This window comes from Panthera leo, chromosome B2 (genome assembly GCF_018350215.1).
Source record: "Panthera leo isolate Ple1 chromosome B2, P.leo_Ple1_pat1.1, whole genome shotgun sequence".
Classification (NCBI taxonomy): Eukaryota; Metazoa; Chordata; class Mammalia; order Carnivora; family Felidae; genus Panthera; species Panthera leo.
In genome coordinates this window covers 63459739-63477032 of record NC_056683.1, presented here as the reverse complement: position 1 = coordinate 63477032, position 17294 = coordinate 63459739, and the positions used below count along the sequence as shown (strand labels likewise).

Here is a 17294-nt window from a genome sequence, read left to right as displayed (position 1 = left end):
AGACTTGGATATGACCAAACAGCTTTAAGGAACTGAAGCTGACTTTATGACACATGGAAGCATAAAGCCCCTTGGAAATGTTGGCCTAATACCTTGCTTACAGAGTTCCCAGGTGAGTAAAGAATGTCACTTCCTGGCAAGTGCAGGAAGCTCAGGATATTTGGGAGACCTCAAGAAGAGAAATTTGCCCAAGTCTACAGGTACTGTAGGCATGTGTGATAGCAAGTATCTGGCTTGGCTTCTGGCCTAGATAGGCTACTAAAAGTTCAATATAGATTCCTTATGAAAAGGTGCAGCAAAACAAATTTTAAAAGATCTACATGGTCAATCGCTATTCTTCCTGAGCTTATCTAAGCAATTAAACTGGACTTGTTTTATAAACAAATTAGTCTTGATTTGGGTATCTCTGGAAATGAGGGTAATTGTAGGGGAAAACTATGTTTCAATAACACATCTTTGGAGATACTAAATTTTAATACTATTTATTATAAACTACAGTATAACCTAAATTCTTCTTGTTTCCTCAAGTATTTGGCTATAGCCCTCCAACTAAGGTTTCCAATCTTCTTCCATTCTCTTAACTTTTAAAGTCCTTAAAAACTAAAACTGCCTTTTCCTAGAAGCTCTAAAAACTGATGCTGGACAACTTGAGGTAAACTTCAGAGAAACAGCTCATGTACTGACAATCTTCTTGCTTGTTATTCTGTGGGGATAATAATAAGACCCCATCAGCATATGATTATTTGAATAAGTGGAAAGTGGGATAGATTCCCAACAACTGTATATGAAATGTCTTTTCTCACTGTAGACCAATCAATAAAGACTATAGTTCTTTATTAAATTATTAACTTGAGGGTGGGTTAATTCATAAATCTCTAAATGAATATGTAAACCATATCCTCCCTATACCTAATCTGACAGCTACTGGCAACCCACCCTATAAAAACCCAGAAGACATGGTTTATTTAAAGGATTGAAAGTCTAATACAGCAGGGGATTTACTTCAAAAGGAAAGGCCTCTACCAGGTCATATTATGTACACCCACTGCAGTAACATTAGAGGGACACTCTTCACAGGCTCATATATCTAAAATAAAACCTGTCATTCACAGGAAACCAATAAGCAAACTAACAGCCCTTCTTGTTCTGTGAACCTATGGAAGACCTCAAATTTCTCTTCAAAGGAAAGTGATGGTAGTACTTTTTCATTCTTTTTTCCCCAATTTATACTGACAGTTCCTTCTTACAATGGGCCTTTCAAAAGGATCACCAGATACATTTGAATTACAAACCAGAAAAACCCATCTGATTCCAGCTGTCTGTTCCCACTCCATCTGAGGATCCTTCAAGCCTGACATCCAAAAATCTTTTCATGGGCAGCATTCGAGACTCAAACACTGGGTTTATAATTTGCTCTATCCATTAACGTATATTTTTCTTTTGTTTCTATAAAAGTGCCTCTTATTACTTATCTGACGCTTACATCATATAGACAAAACAGAGTCTATATGATGGCTAATAACACCTGTTACACAATTAAGGCCTTAAATGACTCTCAAAACAGCATTACATTATTAAACACTAAAATAAATGCAGGGGCAATTGGGTCACTCAGTCGGTTAAGCATCTGACTCTTGATTTCGGCTCAGGTCATGATCTCGCAGCCATTAGATCAAGCCCTGCATCGGGCTCCAACCTGGGCATGGAGCCTGCTTAAGATTCTCTCTCTCCCTCTGCCTCTGTCCCTTCCTTATTCACATGCACACACACGTTCCCTCCCTTCCTCCTTCCCTCCCTCTCTCTCAAAAAGAAAATAAACTCAAATGCATGAAACAGTTCTACAAAATAGAATGGCATTAGATGTTTTAACAGCACCACAAGGTGGTACATATGCCATTATTAAGAGAGTGATGTATATATACTCCAGATTATCACAAAAATGTCACAGGCCTATTAAAAGATACGGATACCCAAACTGAGGCTCTATAAAATCCTTCTCTCTCTTTAAATGATTGGTTAAGTTACTGGTTTGGGGGGAGAGGGGGTTATGGTCAACTGTTAGGGGTCTCTCTGTTGGACTTATTCCTTATAGCCATATTAATCCTACCTAGTATGTTGGCTTTTTCAATGTCTCTACTTGGTGCCAAGACTCCATCACTACAATGATTTCACATCGATGATCCTTACCACCCACAGAGATACTTACTGTCCACAATGGATTCAGCTGCCTCTGCCTTTGGTTAACTCATATATATAAACTCCCCAGATGAGCAATGTCAAGCCAAAAGTAGGGACATCTCTACGCCCCTACTCAGCAGAAAGAAGCTACACAGAACATGAGACCTTCTGCCTTCAACAACCTTAGAGATTTAAGGGTCAAAATTGTTCAGGGGGGAAATGATGAGGGAGCAAAAGGCAAGCTGAGGGCAAAGCACAAGCTAACACCCCACAATCACTACCCCCCATTCCTCAGGCATTCCTCAGGCTGCCCAAGAACAAAAGGAAAAACAAATGGTTAACTGATAGAGATCAAGGTCATGCAGGGCAGAGTCTCCATCAGTTTGCAACTGTCTTAATGATTTGAAAGAAAAAAAATGCAATCTCCAGAAATCTATAGACTCAATTTCCTAAAGCCCTAATATCACCCTCCTGTCCACAGGATAGAAAATCTTGTATAATCAGTCACTCCTCACAACCCCAGTATTGCTCTTTCTTCCCACAGGTCCTGTCCCCATGCTTTAATAAAACCACCTTTTCCCAAAGATGTCTCAAGAATTCTTTCTTGCCCATTAGCTCTGAACCCCACTACTTCAAACCACATCACCTCCATGCTACAATGATCAGAGGTAGGCACATGGCCCAGGCTGGGCCAGTTCATCTCACCCAGGAATATGGTATATGACCCAAAGAAAAAGACAACCACCTCTAGGAAGCCAAATAACAGGTCATATAGACTTAGGAACTAATGAGGTATAGGCAAGCATACGAATAAGGGAAAGCAGTCAGTAAAGAAAGAAGCAGGCAAAAAGAATCATGTGTTATAGACCCAGAGACAGAGCCAAAGACAAAGAAAAAATAAATGGCTGCTGGAGGACTTTCTACTTCTTTCCTTCTCAAGCTACATACATTCTATTCATTCTGATGCAACTAGCTAAGACAGAAACCATGGTAGATACTGTTGATTTGCTCACACAACCTCTATTCCACCCTATTTCTGGTGTGCCTTCCTGGCTAAAAAACTCTATTTCTCAGATTCTTTTATAAAGTTCTGACTGAGAACGTTTCCATCAATTAGATGCACTTATGCCATATTTGAAAGCAAAAGTGCGGTAACTACTCTCCTTTTTTAGCTATTTTCTGCAGGAAGATCATAGAATGTCTAGTCTCCCACTTCATGGGTGTGAAGCAATTTTGACACAGATGATGACAGACCCCACATTCCAGTACCTACTTACCAGTTTACCGGTATTGTAAGGCAGATGTAGCTTTCTAATCCCTGGGCTACAGCTAATTTGGTGTTTTCTTAGACTCAACAGTTCAGTGACAGCCTCTGAGTTAATGGTTCCCTGGAAGGTCAGTTCTGCTGTGATCTGGGAGTCAGTCCTAGAGGCTCCGTCAGCATGGAGCCTACTTTTCTACCCCTTCTAGGGCTTTCATAAGCACCTGATTCTACTTCTGTTTCTATGTCCTACAATGGAAAGTCCTAAACAGAAGCCTTGTAAGGATTCACATACCTTACACTACTTCAATTCATACAGCAATTAGCAGTTGTGCCTTACACATAATAGGTGTTCATAAAGTACCTGTGAAATGAATACTTCTTTAAGTAACCCCTGGATAAAATCCAAGATAGTGATTAGCATTAGAGGTTCTGATGTACTGTGATGGTTTGTGGCAGTTCTCTTTTAACATATTCTTAAAAAACAGGATGATGGAGAAGTAAAATTAGAGCATTCACTACTGTATTTTCAAATGCTTTTTTAACAGCTACACAGCACTAAAACAGCTCCATGATAATCCTTTTTCTGACCAGCAACCTAAAATCACTAAGGGTCTACCATGAAGAGCCAAAAGTTTATGTAATTATTCCTTAATCACACTGTTTTTGTAATCATAGTTTGATTTTTTTTAACTTCTTTTATTCTCTTGGTATGTTTATGCAGACTCTGAGCATGTTCAGAATACTTGATATATGTTGATATCATTTGATAGAGAATTATATAAATATCTAGAAACATACTATCAGTTAAGACTAGTTAATTAGTGCTATCCTTCCAAATGGAAAAAAAGAAAAACCTGCAACCAAGGAGAGCTGAACATTTTTTATGTACTTATTTGGTACCTTGAGTTTATTTCTTAAAAACTAAAATCTTTTTTTAATATTTATTATCAAAAATTTTCAAAAACAGAACAGAAAACAAGAATAGCACGACAAACACCCACATATCCACTGCCCAGATTCAACAATTGTTAAGATTTTGCCATTTTAGCCATATTTTCATTTTTTATGTTGAGGTACAGGAAAGTAATTTCAGACATCAAGATACCACCTCTAACTTTTTCAGTATGAATCTCTAAAAAATATAAATTTTCTCCCCATAACCACAATATTATCACACCTACCAAATTAACAATAAGTTTTCAATGCCATCTAATAATGTGTTCTATTTCCCACAACAGTGCTTCACCACAAAATTTTCTTGTAAATATCTTTTTCCAAAAACATCCTCTCGAGGACCATAGACTGTGATTAGCTATATCTCTTGTTTCTTTTAACTTAGAAGGGTCCCCCTCCCAACTTTTTCAAATCATTGATTTGGTAAAGAAATATTAAGCCAAGGTTTAATATAAAGAGTAATTACAACCTCCATGTAAACTATTTTCAAGGGACGCATACATATATGAAATGTCACTGATGAGTATAATGCTCCTTACTTCATGTGAATTCTAAAAATAATTTGAGTATGAGTATTTGAGATCTACTATAAAGATTACAGTTCAGTTGAGCAGCATAAGTTTACAGATCTGTCCCTTAGCTCTGGGTAACAGTATTATTTGGGACTGATACTCTCGTCTACAAAACTTCAGAACCTTTTAAACTGGAAGAGGTTGGAATAGATTTGATGTGAACAAGTTTATTCAAACTGAACATAGTGTAACTTTAGCCATTTATATTAACAAGTTTATTCAAACTGAACATAGTGTAACTTTAGCCATTTACATATGCTTTACACATTCATTTAATGTATGAAAGTATTTTTACATGTTTTTCCAACTATATTTAGATGTCACAAGGTGAGCTGGTAGCCTGTAACCATACTTCTGATATGTGAAACAATTTCACTGTGAAATTTAAGAACCTCAACTATTTTTTGTGCCTTCTAGTACGCCTTGTAATTTTTTTTTATTTTTTTCATGTTTTTATTTATTTTTGAGAGATAAAGAGACAGAGCACAAGCTGGGGAGGGGCACAAAGAGGGAGACACAGAATCTGAAGCAGGCTCCAAGCTCTGAGCTGTCAGCACAAAGCCCAACATGGGGCTCAAACTCATGAACCTTGAGATCATGACCTGGGCCAAAGTCGGATGCTCAACCAACTGAGCCATCCAGGCACCCTGCCTTGTAATTTTTTCTTGACAGCTGGATATGATGTGCTAGATAAAATTAACTGCTGTAGACAGTTTTAGTAATGTGGTGGGAAGCATTCCATAGTTCTATGATTACGTCTCACTCTTTCAGTGAGCCTCTGTCTCTGTACTGTGAGCTTCACAAATCTCAGTCCCCCTACCACAGCTGTCCCCTTCCCCCATGGGACAGGATGGCTAGAGTAGACTGAAACTGGCATTTCCCTTCTCTCCTGAGAAAGGCTACAGGTGGCTGGAGTTAGATATTTCCCTTCCCCAAGTCAGTTAAGCTCTAGTTAAACAGTTTCTCCAGAAGGCAGACCTTGCTAAGTAAGAACAGAATGCTCCGGTGTATTTCAAGATGGTTCCTTTTCTCCTTCCCCTGCCAGAAGCATAGGTTTTTCTCCCATATTCACTGTGTTGAGCTCCTGGTGGTAAAACTCACCAAAGTGTGGGACCTTACCTGTAACTGTGTCCTCCTGGAGTTTCTGACTCTTATATTTGTCCACAGTGAGCCTCCAGCAATTTGTCAATAGTTTTCCTACCTCAGTACTGGTTCCCACAGAGTTATTGAATTGTGATTATATTCGCCTGTCCCTCCTATTTTGGGGACAGCAGTTTGCCCTGTGACTTCACTTACGATCTAAGAAGAGATGTTGATTTTGCAGTTTGCTGAGCTTTTTACTTGTTAGGATGGAGTGGAGACTTGAAGCTCCTTCCAGTCTTAAAGCCAGACTAGAAACTGGAAGTCCCCTCAACTATTTTTTTGAAAGCTAGACAAACATTTATTTTAGGCAAAAACCTTTGTTTCCTGTTGTTTACAGGCATATTTTACCAACTAAGTTAAAACCAGTCAAAGTATAATTGCCATAAATTTGGGACAAGTGATAAAAGGCCAAAAAAGAAGGCAGTCACCTGATAGCCTTGTCTCATCTACGGAAGTAAAATCATTGTCCCCGCTAAAAAACAAATCCCAAGTAACAACTAATTTTCAGTAAATAAACAATAGAAGGGAAGCTGCTTCTGTAGAATAGCTGAGCAAAATTTCCACAATGAAAAAAATCATTTGTAATCTCACAATATGGAGAGAGTAATTGCAACAAGAGACTAGTAACCTTTGCTTGTAAAAAATAACAATTTAATGCAAATAGAAAAGGAAACCACATTACAAAGAAGAGAATGTGTCTCTATCAAATATTTGGATAGCTGTTTGTTTGTTTTTACTTCCTACAATAATTACAACCAAAAGTTAACCCTCATAGTCAATTACAACTTCTAAGTTAAAAAAAAAAAAACAAAAAAAAAACACAAAATTCAGAAAAATTTCACAACAATAAAACTTAGGGAAAATATGGAGGAGGAAGGAGTTTTCTTACATCTGAAACCTTGAACAATTCTCTTAAAAAGTAATTGGAGGAGCTAGATATATGCTATATATGCTATAATGCTAAGGGAAATAAGTCAGAGAAAGAAAAACAGCATATGATTTCACTTATATGTGGAATTTAAGAAACAAAACAAACAAGCAAATGGAAAAAGAACAAACTAAGAAACAGTCACTTAACTATAGAGAACAAACTGATGGTTACAGGAGGGTGAAAATAGGTGATGGGAATTAAAGAATACCTTTATCATGGTGAACACCAAGTAATGTACAGAATTGCTGAATCACTACACTGCATACTTGAAACTAACATAACACTGTATGTTAACTAAACCAGAATTAAAACTTAGAAAAAAGAAAAAAAAATACTTACATTAAAAAAATAATAAAATAATTGGAGGAAAAAAGAAAACAAAAATGTTTATAGGTCTTATACAAGACTTAAGATACAAATGCAACATTTACTGACTACCTACTATATATCAAACTCTATAAATGCTTCATATACATTATTATCAAGTAATAGTCATCATATATAGCTCTATTAATAAATATATCAACATTTATTAAGATTACACAAATTTAATATTAAAATTATAAAAAGGAATGCTGTCAAGGAGAAATAACCTGAGTATTCACCTATGGCCATTCACCACTAGGGACAATATTTAACTTTAAGTAGAACAGTTTGAAATGCAGAAACTTTCCTTTGTTTCTTTTCTTTAATGAAGCCCAATTATTTTGAAGTAATGAAATTCTTGTTTCCATAAGAATAATTATACACAGTTGAAGACATAAAAATCATATAAACTATTAAGGGGTTTTAAAGCCCAGTCAAATCTGATTTTAAATTTTATCTATATAAGATGTGATTTCATACTCTTAAGTCTAGAAGGTGTAGAACCAAACCAAAATGAAGTCACTTATGTCAAGGACAAACTGCACACAGTCAACACCAATGCATAAAGGAAACTTAACCTAATCTTACAGAAACTTACAGCTCTTCTCTCAGAAATAAGTAAAGGACACCAGCCAATCATTAAACACCAAGTCTGTTCAGGCCATCTATGAACTTCCTTGTTCCTAACCAAGCTACCCAAATCCAAATAAGAAACAAGACCACTAGGCAACCAAGTAACTTCTGTATTTATCCCATAAAAATCCCTTAGTCTGTGAGCAACTCCAAACTCACTGCTCCCACAACCTTGAGTTACCTGACTTGCAGGTAAAAAGCCTTATAATAAACTCATCTTTCTGCTTTGTTTTACCCCGTGTGCAGTGTTTTGGTTTTTGACAAAGATATGGTGTAGTGGTGAAGGCTCCTGATCAAGTTCATGCTGCACTGTTTGCCATTAAAAATAATCCACAGTTTTCTTCTGATTTAGCTATTCAAATATATATCCTACTATCATGAACCCTAGATTGGAGCAAGCTAATCTCAGTAAAAGGATCACTCTCCTGAGGTCAAAAACAAAAGAATCATTAAGAGAAGACATAGGGGCGCCTGGGTGGCTCAGTCGGTTGGGCGTCCGACTTCAGCTCAGGTCATGATCTCACACTCCGTGAGTTCGAGCCCCACGTCGGGCTCTGTGCTGACAGCTCAGAGCCCGGAGCTTGCTTCAGATTCTGTGTCTCCCTCTCTCTCTCTGCCCCTCCCCTGTTCATAATCTGTCTCTCTCTGTCTCAAAAATAAATAAAAACATTAAAAAAAAAGAGAGAAGACATAAACTCGAGAAAACCCTTCTTTGTTTATAAGGGGCATATTAATAGAGCAATAACTCATTTTGGCACAATAGGAAGCCATTAAAATCAGGGATTTCCCCCAAACAATGATTTTTCAAGTCCTAGGAAGTGAGCCACAGGTCTCACAACAAAAAATTCCAATGTCACAGAATCAAAAAGTTGTACAGCTCCTTGGAGCTAAAAGTACTTATGGGGCATTCTTTTGGCTAATAATATGACAAACTTTAGACTGTATTTTATTTGCTCCTTATAAATTATCATAGTGCCTAGCAGACTTTGCAGGTGTGTTTAAGTTAAGGACACTGAGATAGTATTATCCTAGATTATCCAGATAAACCCAATGTAATCATAAGGGTCCTTACAAAAGCCAGAGAAGATGTATTGATGCAAACACAAAAAGGCAGAAAGAGATCTGAAGATGACACACTGAAGATGGCAAAAGGGGCCATGAGGCAAACATCACAGGTGACTTCCAGAAGCTAGAAAAGATAAGGAAACAGATTCTCCCCTAGTGCCTCAAAAGGAACACATTTGATCTTAGCTCAAGAAGACTCATTTTGGATTCTAACCTCCAGAACTGTAAGATGATAATTTGTGTTGTTTAAGCCACTAGGTTTGTGATAATTTTTGATAGCAGCATTAGGAAATTAATATACTAGTGATGATCATTTCACTTCAAAAATCATACTTCTGCTAGTTTTTTGGCACGATGCACCATCACCACCCTACATTAAAAGCAGCTTTCAAGAGTAGAAATACATCAATTAAAAAACATCTAGACTAAACCATAATTTTTAATGAATGTTCCTGTATTGGAAGATAAAGTTATCCTAAATATAATGCCCCAGAGAGGTTTTAAATTTCCTTTATTTTCTTTTTAAGATTTGGGTTTAGCTGATCATTGGTCCTTGAAATGCACTCTTTACAAAAGATCAGTGATAGACATATGAAAGTCTATCATCAATCACTCCTAAAAGCAATCACTTGGATCTCTTGTGAAATGGAGGCAAAAAAAACAAAAATTGTTGGGGGAAAGGGGAGGATGCACAGCGAATGGAGAATTACTGGAAGGCTTGTAATTCTCTGCCCTTTAGACTCTCAAAGTCCTCATATTTACTACTCAAAATGGACACGAGCATGAAATTAGTACATATTTCCAACAGCACAGAGCCCAATGTGGGGCTCAATCCCACCACCCTGGAATCATGACCGGAGCTGAAATCAAGAGTCAGACAATCAACTGAGCTACCCAGGTGCCTCTAAGCTCTTTTTAGTGAAATTTTTTAAATCATTTCCATATGGTACTATGTATGACTAAATGTATGGTTATGTATGGCTATACAGTCCTAAAGTATGGCTGTAGTAGATGACTAGAACAGGTGATAGTTTCTTTGATCTTACTCTAATCCATGAAAGCATTAGGGAAAAAGTTTCAAACAAAAGGATTCCTCAATCTGTGAGGAATATTCCTGTGGGTTATATGATACAGCTTGAGATAATTAAAGATAATACCAGGTAATTGGCTCAGAAAGACCTAAATCATCAGTGAAGAGCTTTAAAAGTATACAGGTTTGATCAAGATCCAAAGTTCTGTAAGACCCAAAATTAAATTATTAATTAATTTAAAAAAACCAATTTTTTGAAATCAACAATAGTAAATACTGACTTAGAAGTGATATGAAACATAGGTTTCAAAAAAGAACACAGATCACATCAGAGCTGAAATAAATCTTTGTAGTAAGGTTCAACGAGAACAGGGACAACTGGTCACCAAGTAAGTCAAGAGGCAAAAGCTGGACTCAAACCTAGCTTTACTAACTTAATCCAGGTCAGTGCTCTTTCAAGTCTATCAAGTTGTTTCTGTGGTTTAAAACGCCAAGACAGGGGCACCTGGGTGGCTCAGTCGGTTAAACATCCAACTTCGGCTCAGGTCATGATCTCGCAGTTCTAAGTTGGAGACCGCATCAGGCTCTGTGCTGACAGCTCAGAGCCTGGAGCCTGTTTCTGATTCTGTGTCTCCCTCTCTCTCTGCTCCTCCCCTGCTTGTGCTCTGATGAGTCAGAGAGACCAGTGGTTTCTATCCTGGCTCTGACACCAGGCTCTACACATAATCATCAGAGAAAATCTCAAGATCAGCAGAATTATGACAACAACGGACCAATCAAACCTGAAGGTTAGCATTTTGAGGGAACTTTCAGATTTGCAGGTCTCTTTAGGTGAATTACAATCAAAGATTTTGTTTGTATGAATTTATCCTATGAGCATCAACATCATTATAAATATCAGTTTCTCAAGTGAATTTTACTTTTTAGTATGAATTACTTTAAAATAAGTTTACATAAGAACTCTTAAACATTACACACTTCATGAAAAATGTTCTCCATCCTCACTGCCTGTAGTAGACTCTTGGACTGGGTCTCACAACCTTCACTTCATGTTTCTACTTTTTGAAAAGGTTAGGAAGCTAGAAGACTCCCTTGAAGGCAAAGTGTTGGACATTAGTCTGCCAGTTATTTGCACGTGGAAGGCACAAGTTCAGCAAAGACCATCTTCCTATAGTAAGGGCAACTGAAAAAATGTCTAACAAGACATTGGAGGGTTGCAGTAACCACAGTCTTATTCCCCCGTCCGCTGGCTCACCAGCTCCACGGGTGAGAAGCCATGGCAGTGGTGGTAACAGTAGCAGTGGTAATAGTGTGTAGCCTTGAAGCCAGAAGTCCAGTAGTGGTTCCCAATTTTTGCTCCTTTAGCCTCTCCAATGTAAACACCCTATTCCTTAAAATAACTACAGCTGTTCTGTTTCCTGCCCTATACCCCAACATTAAGTGAGTTCAGGTCCTTACACTCTTGCTTGGACTACTGTGATAATTAAGTGACATGCCTGGAATCTCTCACCATTTCAGTTCTTCCTGACCCGCCACCATCAAATCTGACCATGCTTAGAGAAAGCTTACCCAAAAAAGTCCACATGGAAACCTCTTATGTTATTTTAAATACCTCTTATGCACCTTGTGTGTGCAGCTGTGTCCTTTAATTCCTTCTCCATCTGCTAAAATCCCACTCCATCTTCTGAACCTAGCTCAAACAAGACTCCTGTAAATATTTTCCAACAAGGTCACTCCGCCTATATGTGAACTATTTCCACATACCCTGCTGCCTGCCCTTGGCTCTGTACTCATTCATATTCATTCATTCAAAAGATACTTGTTGAGTTACACTAAACCTACCACATGTCACCCATTGTGTAGAGGGCAGGGGATACAAGCCTAAACAAGATAAACAAGGTCTCTTCTCTCTTATAGCTATAATCCAACAGGGATATAGATTACCCAATAAATACCCAAATAATGTTTAATTACAACTGTACTTAAGTGTAATAAAACATTCAGGATGTCTTACACATATAAAGGAAAGTCCAATCTAATATAGAAAATCAGAGAGAATCACTTCCCTTCCAGAAACATTTAAGCAGAAAGGGGATGATATGTAAAACTGATCAAGCAAAAAACTGTTAGAGAATTTCACAGGCAGAAAGAACAGCATGTGCAAGGGCCTTGAGGCAGCATTCTAGGAACCGTGAAGACAACCAAAAGTCACATGAGATGGGACAGCAGCCCAAAATAAGTAGAGAGGGAGGCACCTCTTATAACCACTATTATAACACTTAGTACACTGTTTTGGAATTACTCATTTGCAAAAATGCAGTCCTCTCTGAACAAACTCCTTAGGTCTCCTTAGGTCTCACAAATATTTTAGCTCCATAATCCAATACAGTGTTTAGCAGTGTCCCCTCAAGTCACGATCTGTGGAATGAAGAAATAAGTGCTTAATCTGGGCAAGGAACTTAACCTCTTAATACCAGACAGATGAAACAAAACAATCTCTAAGTGTTCAAAAAACCTTGTTTCTTACTACCCCAAAACTTACTGGGCAAGAGGCAACATATTCATGCCAATTGATACACGTTCAGAATCAAAACTAGTACTAACCGTGGATGAAACTTTAAATACTAAAAACTAAACTTTAGATTGGCAAGAGGCTCTAAATCCTCACTGCTCCATAAATCGCCACCAACTAATAACCAATAGAACTGTGTTAAAACTCCCAGAGAGTCACCAATGAGGCCAGGGAGAGGAAGTCCAGCCCCATCTGCCTGTTTTTTTTCTCTAGTTGCTCAACAGATCTAGTAAGTGTAGAATCAAGAGCAGGAAACTGGCACCTATGCCATCCTTCTCTCCCTCCTTACTTCTTAAATAATGTCAACTCAGGAAACACACTGGTGACTCAGTAAGAAAATGTCAAAATCCAATTGATATAACTCTGCCAACTATTACAAGTCAACAGAATGGGGTAATCTTTAGCCCTACACTTTAAATTTAGTCTTTGGTACTTGTTCTCAAAGAGCAGTGGAGGACGTATTTTTTGAAAGAAAACTGAGTTAACTAGGAAATAGCTTCAAAATACATGAAAAGCTTGATGTAGTTTATTAGTGAGGAAAAATTAATACACACACACACACACACACACACACACATATATACATACAGTATGGAACTCTGTATAATAGCTAAGGTGTAGAATAAGACCCTTAGCATATCTTTTAAAAATATACTTAATCAGAATTTCACTATCTGCATTTACTATGTTGTCTGGCATGTATAATAATGAATCCAAAAATCATTTAACAAGCCAAGAACTCTACTAAAGAGCTCTATAATGGGGTTCAACCATACCAAAGACTCAAAACTTGTACAAAATATATTTAATTATATCAGTGGCCCAATCATGTCAAATTTTTCAAGTAATACAACTATGAGATCAAATCTAATTAAACTAATTAAACTTAACTGTGATGTTTTTTTCCTGGAAGATCAAGATAAAACAGTGAAATAATTCAGAAGATCAATTTAAGAGGTGCCTGGGTGGCTCAGTCGGATAAGTCTCCAACTTCCGCTCAGGTCATTATCTCACAGTTCGTGAGTTCAAGCCCCGTGTCAGGCTCTGTGCTGACAGCCTACAGCCCGCTTTCAGTTGTGTGTCTCCCTCTCTCTCTCTGCCCCTCCACTGCTCACACTCTGTCTCGCTCTGTCTCTCTCTCTCCCTCAAAAATGAATAAACATTAAAAAAATTTTTAGAAGTTGGGGCGCCTGGGTGGCTCAGTCGGTTAAGCGTCTGACTTTGGCTCATGAGTTCAAGCTCCCCTTCGGGCTCTGTGCTGACAGCTCAGAGCCTGGAGCCTGCTTCGGATTCTGTGTCTCCCTCTCTCTCTGCCCCTTCCCTGCTCACACTCTGTCTGTCTCTCTCATAAATAAATATTTAAAATAAAATAAAATAAAATAAATTTTTAGAAGATCAATTTAGTATCATTCAAGATTTAGTAACAACATGGAAAGAGTAATGGTCTTTCTAAATCATGACTGGAATTCATGCCCTTCACACTGCATCCTCAAACTCTTGATACTATTCTCTTCTCTCCAACCTTCGCCATTTCTCAAAAACAAACCCAGAAACAGAAGACCAAACAAAACCAAAATAAAAACATTCATGCAATATATATCTATGGACCTCAGTGGCAATACAAATAGCAAGCAAAACTAATGCTCCCTTTTCCTCAGATTAAAATAAAATTTTTGTCCTAATTTTAAAAGTACATGATTCTCCTCTCCTTACTTCAAAAGATGGATATGAAAATGTTACCATGTGGCAAATAATGGCTTTTTAAAAACCTATAAATTATTTTGGGAAGCATTAGTGAATATCTGATTTTATAAAGTACTTTTTTGGGGACAAAAATTTAAACAAACATTATTTTTCAATTATTTCTACACTTAATGAAAGTACTTACTAAAACTGTTACTATTTAATACTTAATGAATATTTAAAATATACTAGCATCTCTTTTTAAGCATGTAACTTATTACCCAAAATGCAGCTCATTTCTTTTTCTGGCCTTTTAAAGGCCCCATTTTTCAGCGTTTTACTGGTGCAGTGATGAGTAATTGAGCCTCAATACAAAAGAGTATTCCCCAAAAATCCACACACATAATCAATATGAGGTAAACAAGTTTTACTACAATAATCAGGCATTTTTAATTCATCACCTGAAAAGTTACACAGAATAAATATAAGCTTGGGTGAGTCAAGGTACCATATGAAAAGTGCTTCAACACATGGTCAGTTACAGTATTCCCACATGACCTTCCAGTGATCCAGTACCTGTTATGGTAGTATGGTAGTGAAGTGACTTCCTGATGCCGTGTGGCTTAGTCTAATCAAACATTATCAGCCCAATGAAACGCGCCTCATTTACACAATATTGAGTAAGAACAGTAAAGCTTCAGGAAAAGTCTAAGTCAAATAACAGAAATCTTAAATGACATTCTCAAAGTCTGACTTCTGCTTTGGAGAACTACTTATTTCTCACCAAATAAACCAATTTACAAATAAGCAAGATCTTTTCCTAAACACATGACAGTTTTCTTTTTAAAAATCTGAAACCTTATTCTCATGAGATTACTTAGAAGACATTAAATATAAATCAGATCTCCAAACCCAAACATATAGGCTAAAAATAGTGTATCTATTTCAAAGCTGAGGCAGAAGCCCTCCAACGGAACAAACTAAAATTAGGGGTTTTTTTTCACCTCTGGATCTTTAAAAAATGCACCTTCAACGTCTATGGGTCACACAAACCAATGTCCACATGTTCTCCCAAAGCAACTGGTCAGACACAATATAATTATTAAAAGCTTCAGGAACATAATAAGCACACCGTCCACGGGACTCATGTAATGAAATTCCTCTTCATTCTGGTTAATATCTAGATTTAAAAAAACAGTTATCACTACTACTACTACTAAAGACCCCTCCCCAATGGTTTTACTCAGTAAAACTCCAAACCAGCAAAAAAAGACCACCATACTCTTTCTCGCGAAGAAGCAAAAGCCCGGTACAAAGCTGTCAGGTGGACAGGCAGGTAGTGCTCCAACCTGAGATACCGAGCCTCGGAGCCCCGGGAGGCACGACGTGGTCACGGGGGAAGGGTCGAGGCTGAGACCGAGACTAAGGGTGGCCCCACCCACGGATGTACCTGCGAGCTGAGGCGGGTGGAGGGCAACCCTTTAACCCTAAGCCCTGGCCAGGCCGTCGCCCCGTTCCGCGCTCCCGGCCCGGCTCTGGCCCCGGCCCTCTGGGGGGGGGTCTGAGCATCGCGACGCGGACACGGCTCTGCCCCGGGACCGGGACCGGAGAGGAGAAGGGGCTGGGGCCAGTGCCGGCGCCCACGGGCCTGACCTCGCCACCGCCTCTGGCGGAGGTGAGGGGCGACTCCAGCCTGCGCCCGCCCTCCCTTCAGGGCCGGGGCCGGCCGGGCGCAGCCGCGGCGTCCGCTCGGGCCCCGGGCGCCGTGGCGACGGGAAGGTCACCGGCCGCAGGAGGCCCCGACTAGGGGCGGCGACGTCCGCGCTACCTTTGGCCTCGCAGTCGGCGCAGTACTTGTTGTCCTCCTCCCTCAGCAGCTTGGACAAGATGAGCTGGTGCTGCTCATTCAGCTTCTGAGCCTTCTCCCGGCAGGAGCGCGTCGCCATCTCGGAAGCGGGGCGAGGAGCCCAGGGCAGCTACGGCGGCGGCGGGCTCTGGCAGCTGGGCGGGGTGAACACACCTGGAGCCGCCGGGACCGCGGGCGGACTCAGCCGAGGAAGCGGCGGCGGCAGCGGCAGCTGGAACAGAAGGAGGAGCGGCGGCGGCGGGTGGCAGCGCCGACGTGTCCCGCCTCCTCGCCGGGCCGGCCCCGCACGCACAGCCAGAGCCGGCGAGGGACAAGGAGGGGAGGGGGAGGGGGGAGACGGGGCTGAAGCTTCCGGGTGGCGCCGCAGGAAGGAACCCAGGCGCCGGGCGAGCTGCGCATGCGCCGAACTTCCCCGGGAAACCGGCCGGGAGGGGATCTCTGCGCTGGGCCCTTCGCCAAAGGTGATTACGGGAAGGTATTTAGTGCTGCCCGCTGTGGGCTTCCCCACCTTGGAGATCACACTGTACCAGAGTGCCCTCGGGTGAAACCCGGTGAAGGAAGACCTTTACAAGGAGGTGACTTTGACTTGCTTTCTTGCCTTTGCGCTTGCTGGAGCAACATTGGAAATGCATAAATAAAAGTGATTAACCGCATTCATTTATTCATTCCATGTTTATTCACCTGCAGTTTTGAAACAGGCACTATCCTAGAAATTGGAGACATTAGTGGAATAAAATAGTGAAAACAGTCCCAGAGAAATAGTTTGGTAGTGACATATGTTAAGGGCTGACATTGAGTGGTTACTCTGTGCCAAGAACTATGAACTGATTAACCCTTATCACAACCCTGTGATAACGTTATTCTCATTATACAGATGTGGAAAATGAGGTATGGAAGAGTTAAATAACTTGCCCGGGTTACAGAGCTACCCAGTGGAGGAGTTGAGATTCAAATCCAAAGCAGTCTGGCTCCAGAGTCTAAAACACGTGAAAACAAGGCCTTTCATAAGGAAAGTAAAGGCCTTTCACAAGGAGGC

At 39.6% G+C, this 17294-nt stretch overlaps 1 protein-coding gene across 2 annotated transcripts in view; it reads right to left on the bottom strand.

Annotated features, from left to right (window-relative positions):
* Positions 1–16573, bottom strand: part of SMAP1 (small ArfGAP 1) — a 205467-nt gene extending 188894 nt beyond the window's left edge. For both annotated transcript variants that reach the window (XM_042939152.1, XM_042939148.1), the window contains exon 1: positions 16220–16573. In XM_042939152.1, coding sequence (XP_042795086.1) covers positions 16220–16337 — 118 coding nt within the window. In that variant the 5' untranslated portion in view covers positions 16338–16573. The remainder of the gene's footprint in view (positions 1–16219) is intronic.
* Positions 16574–17294: the final 721 nt, after the last annotated feature.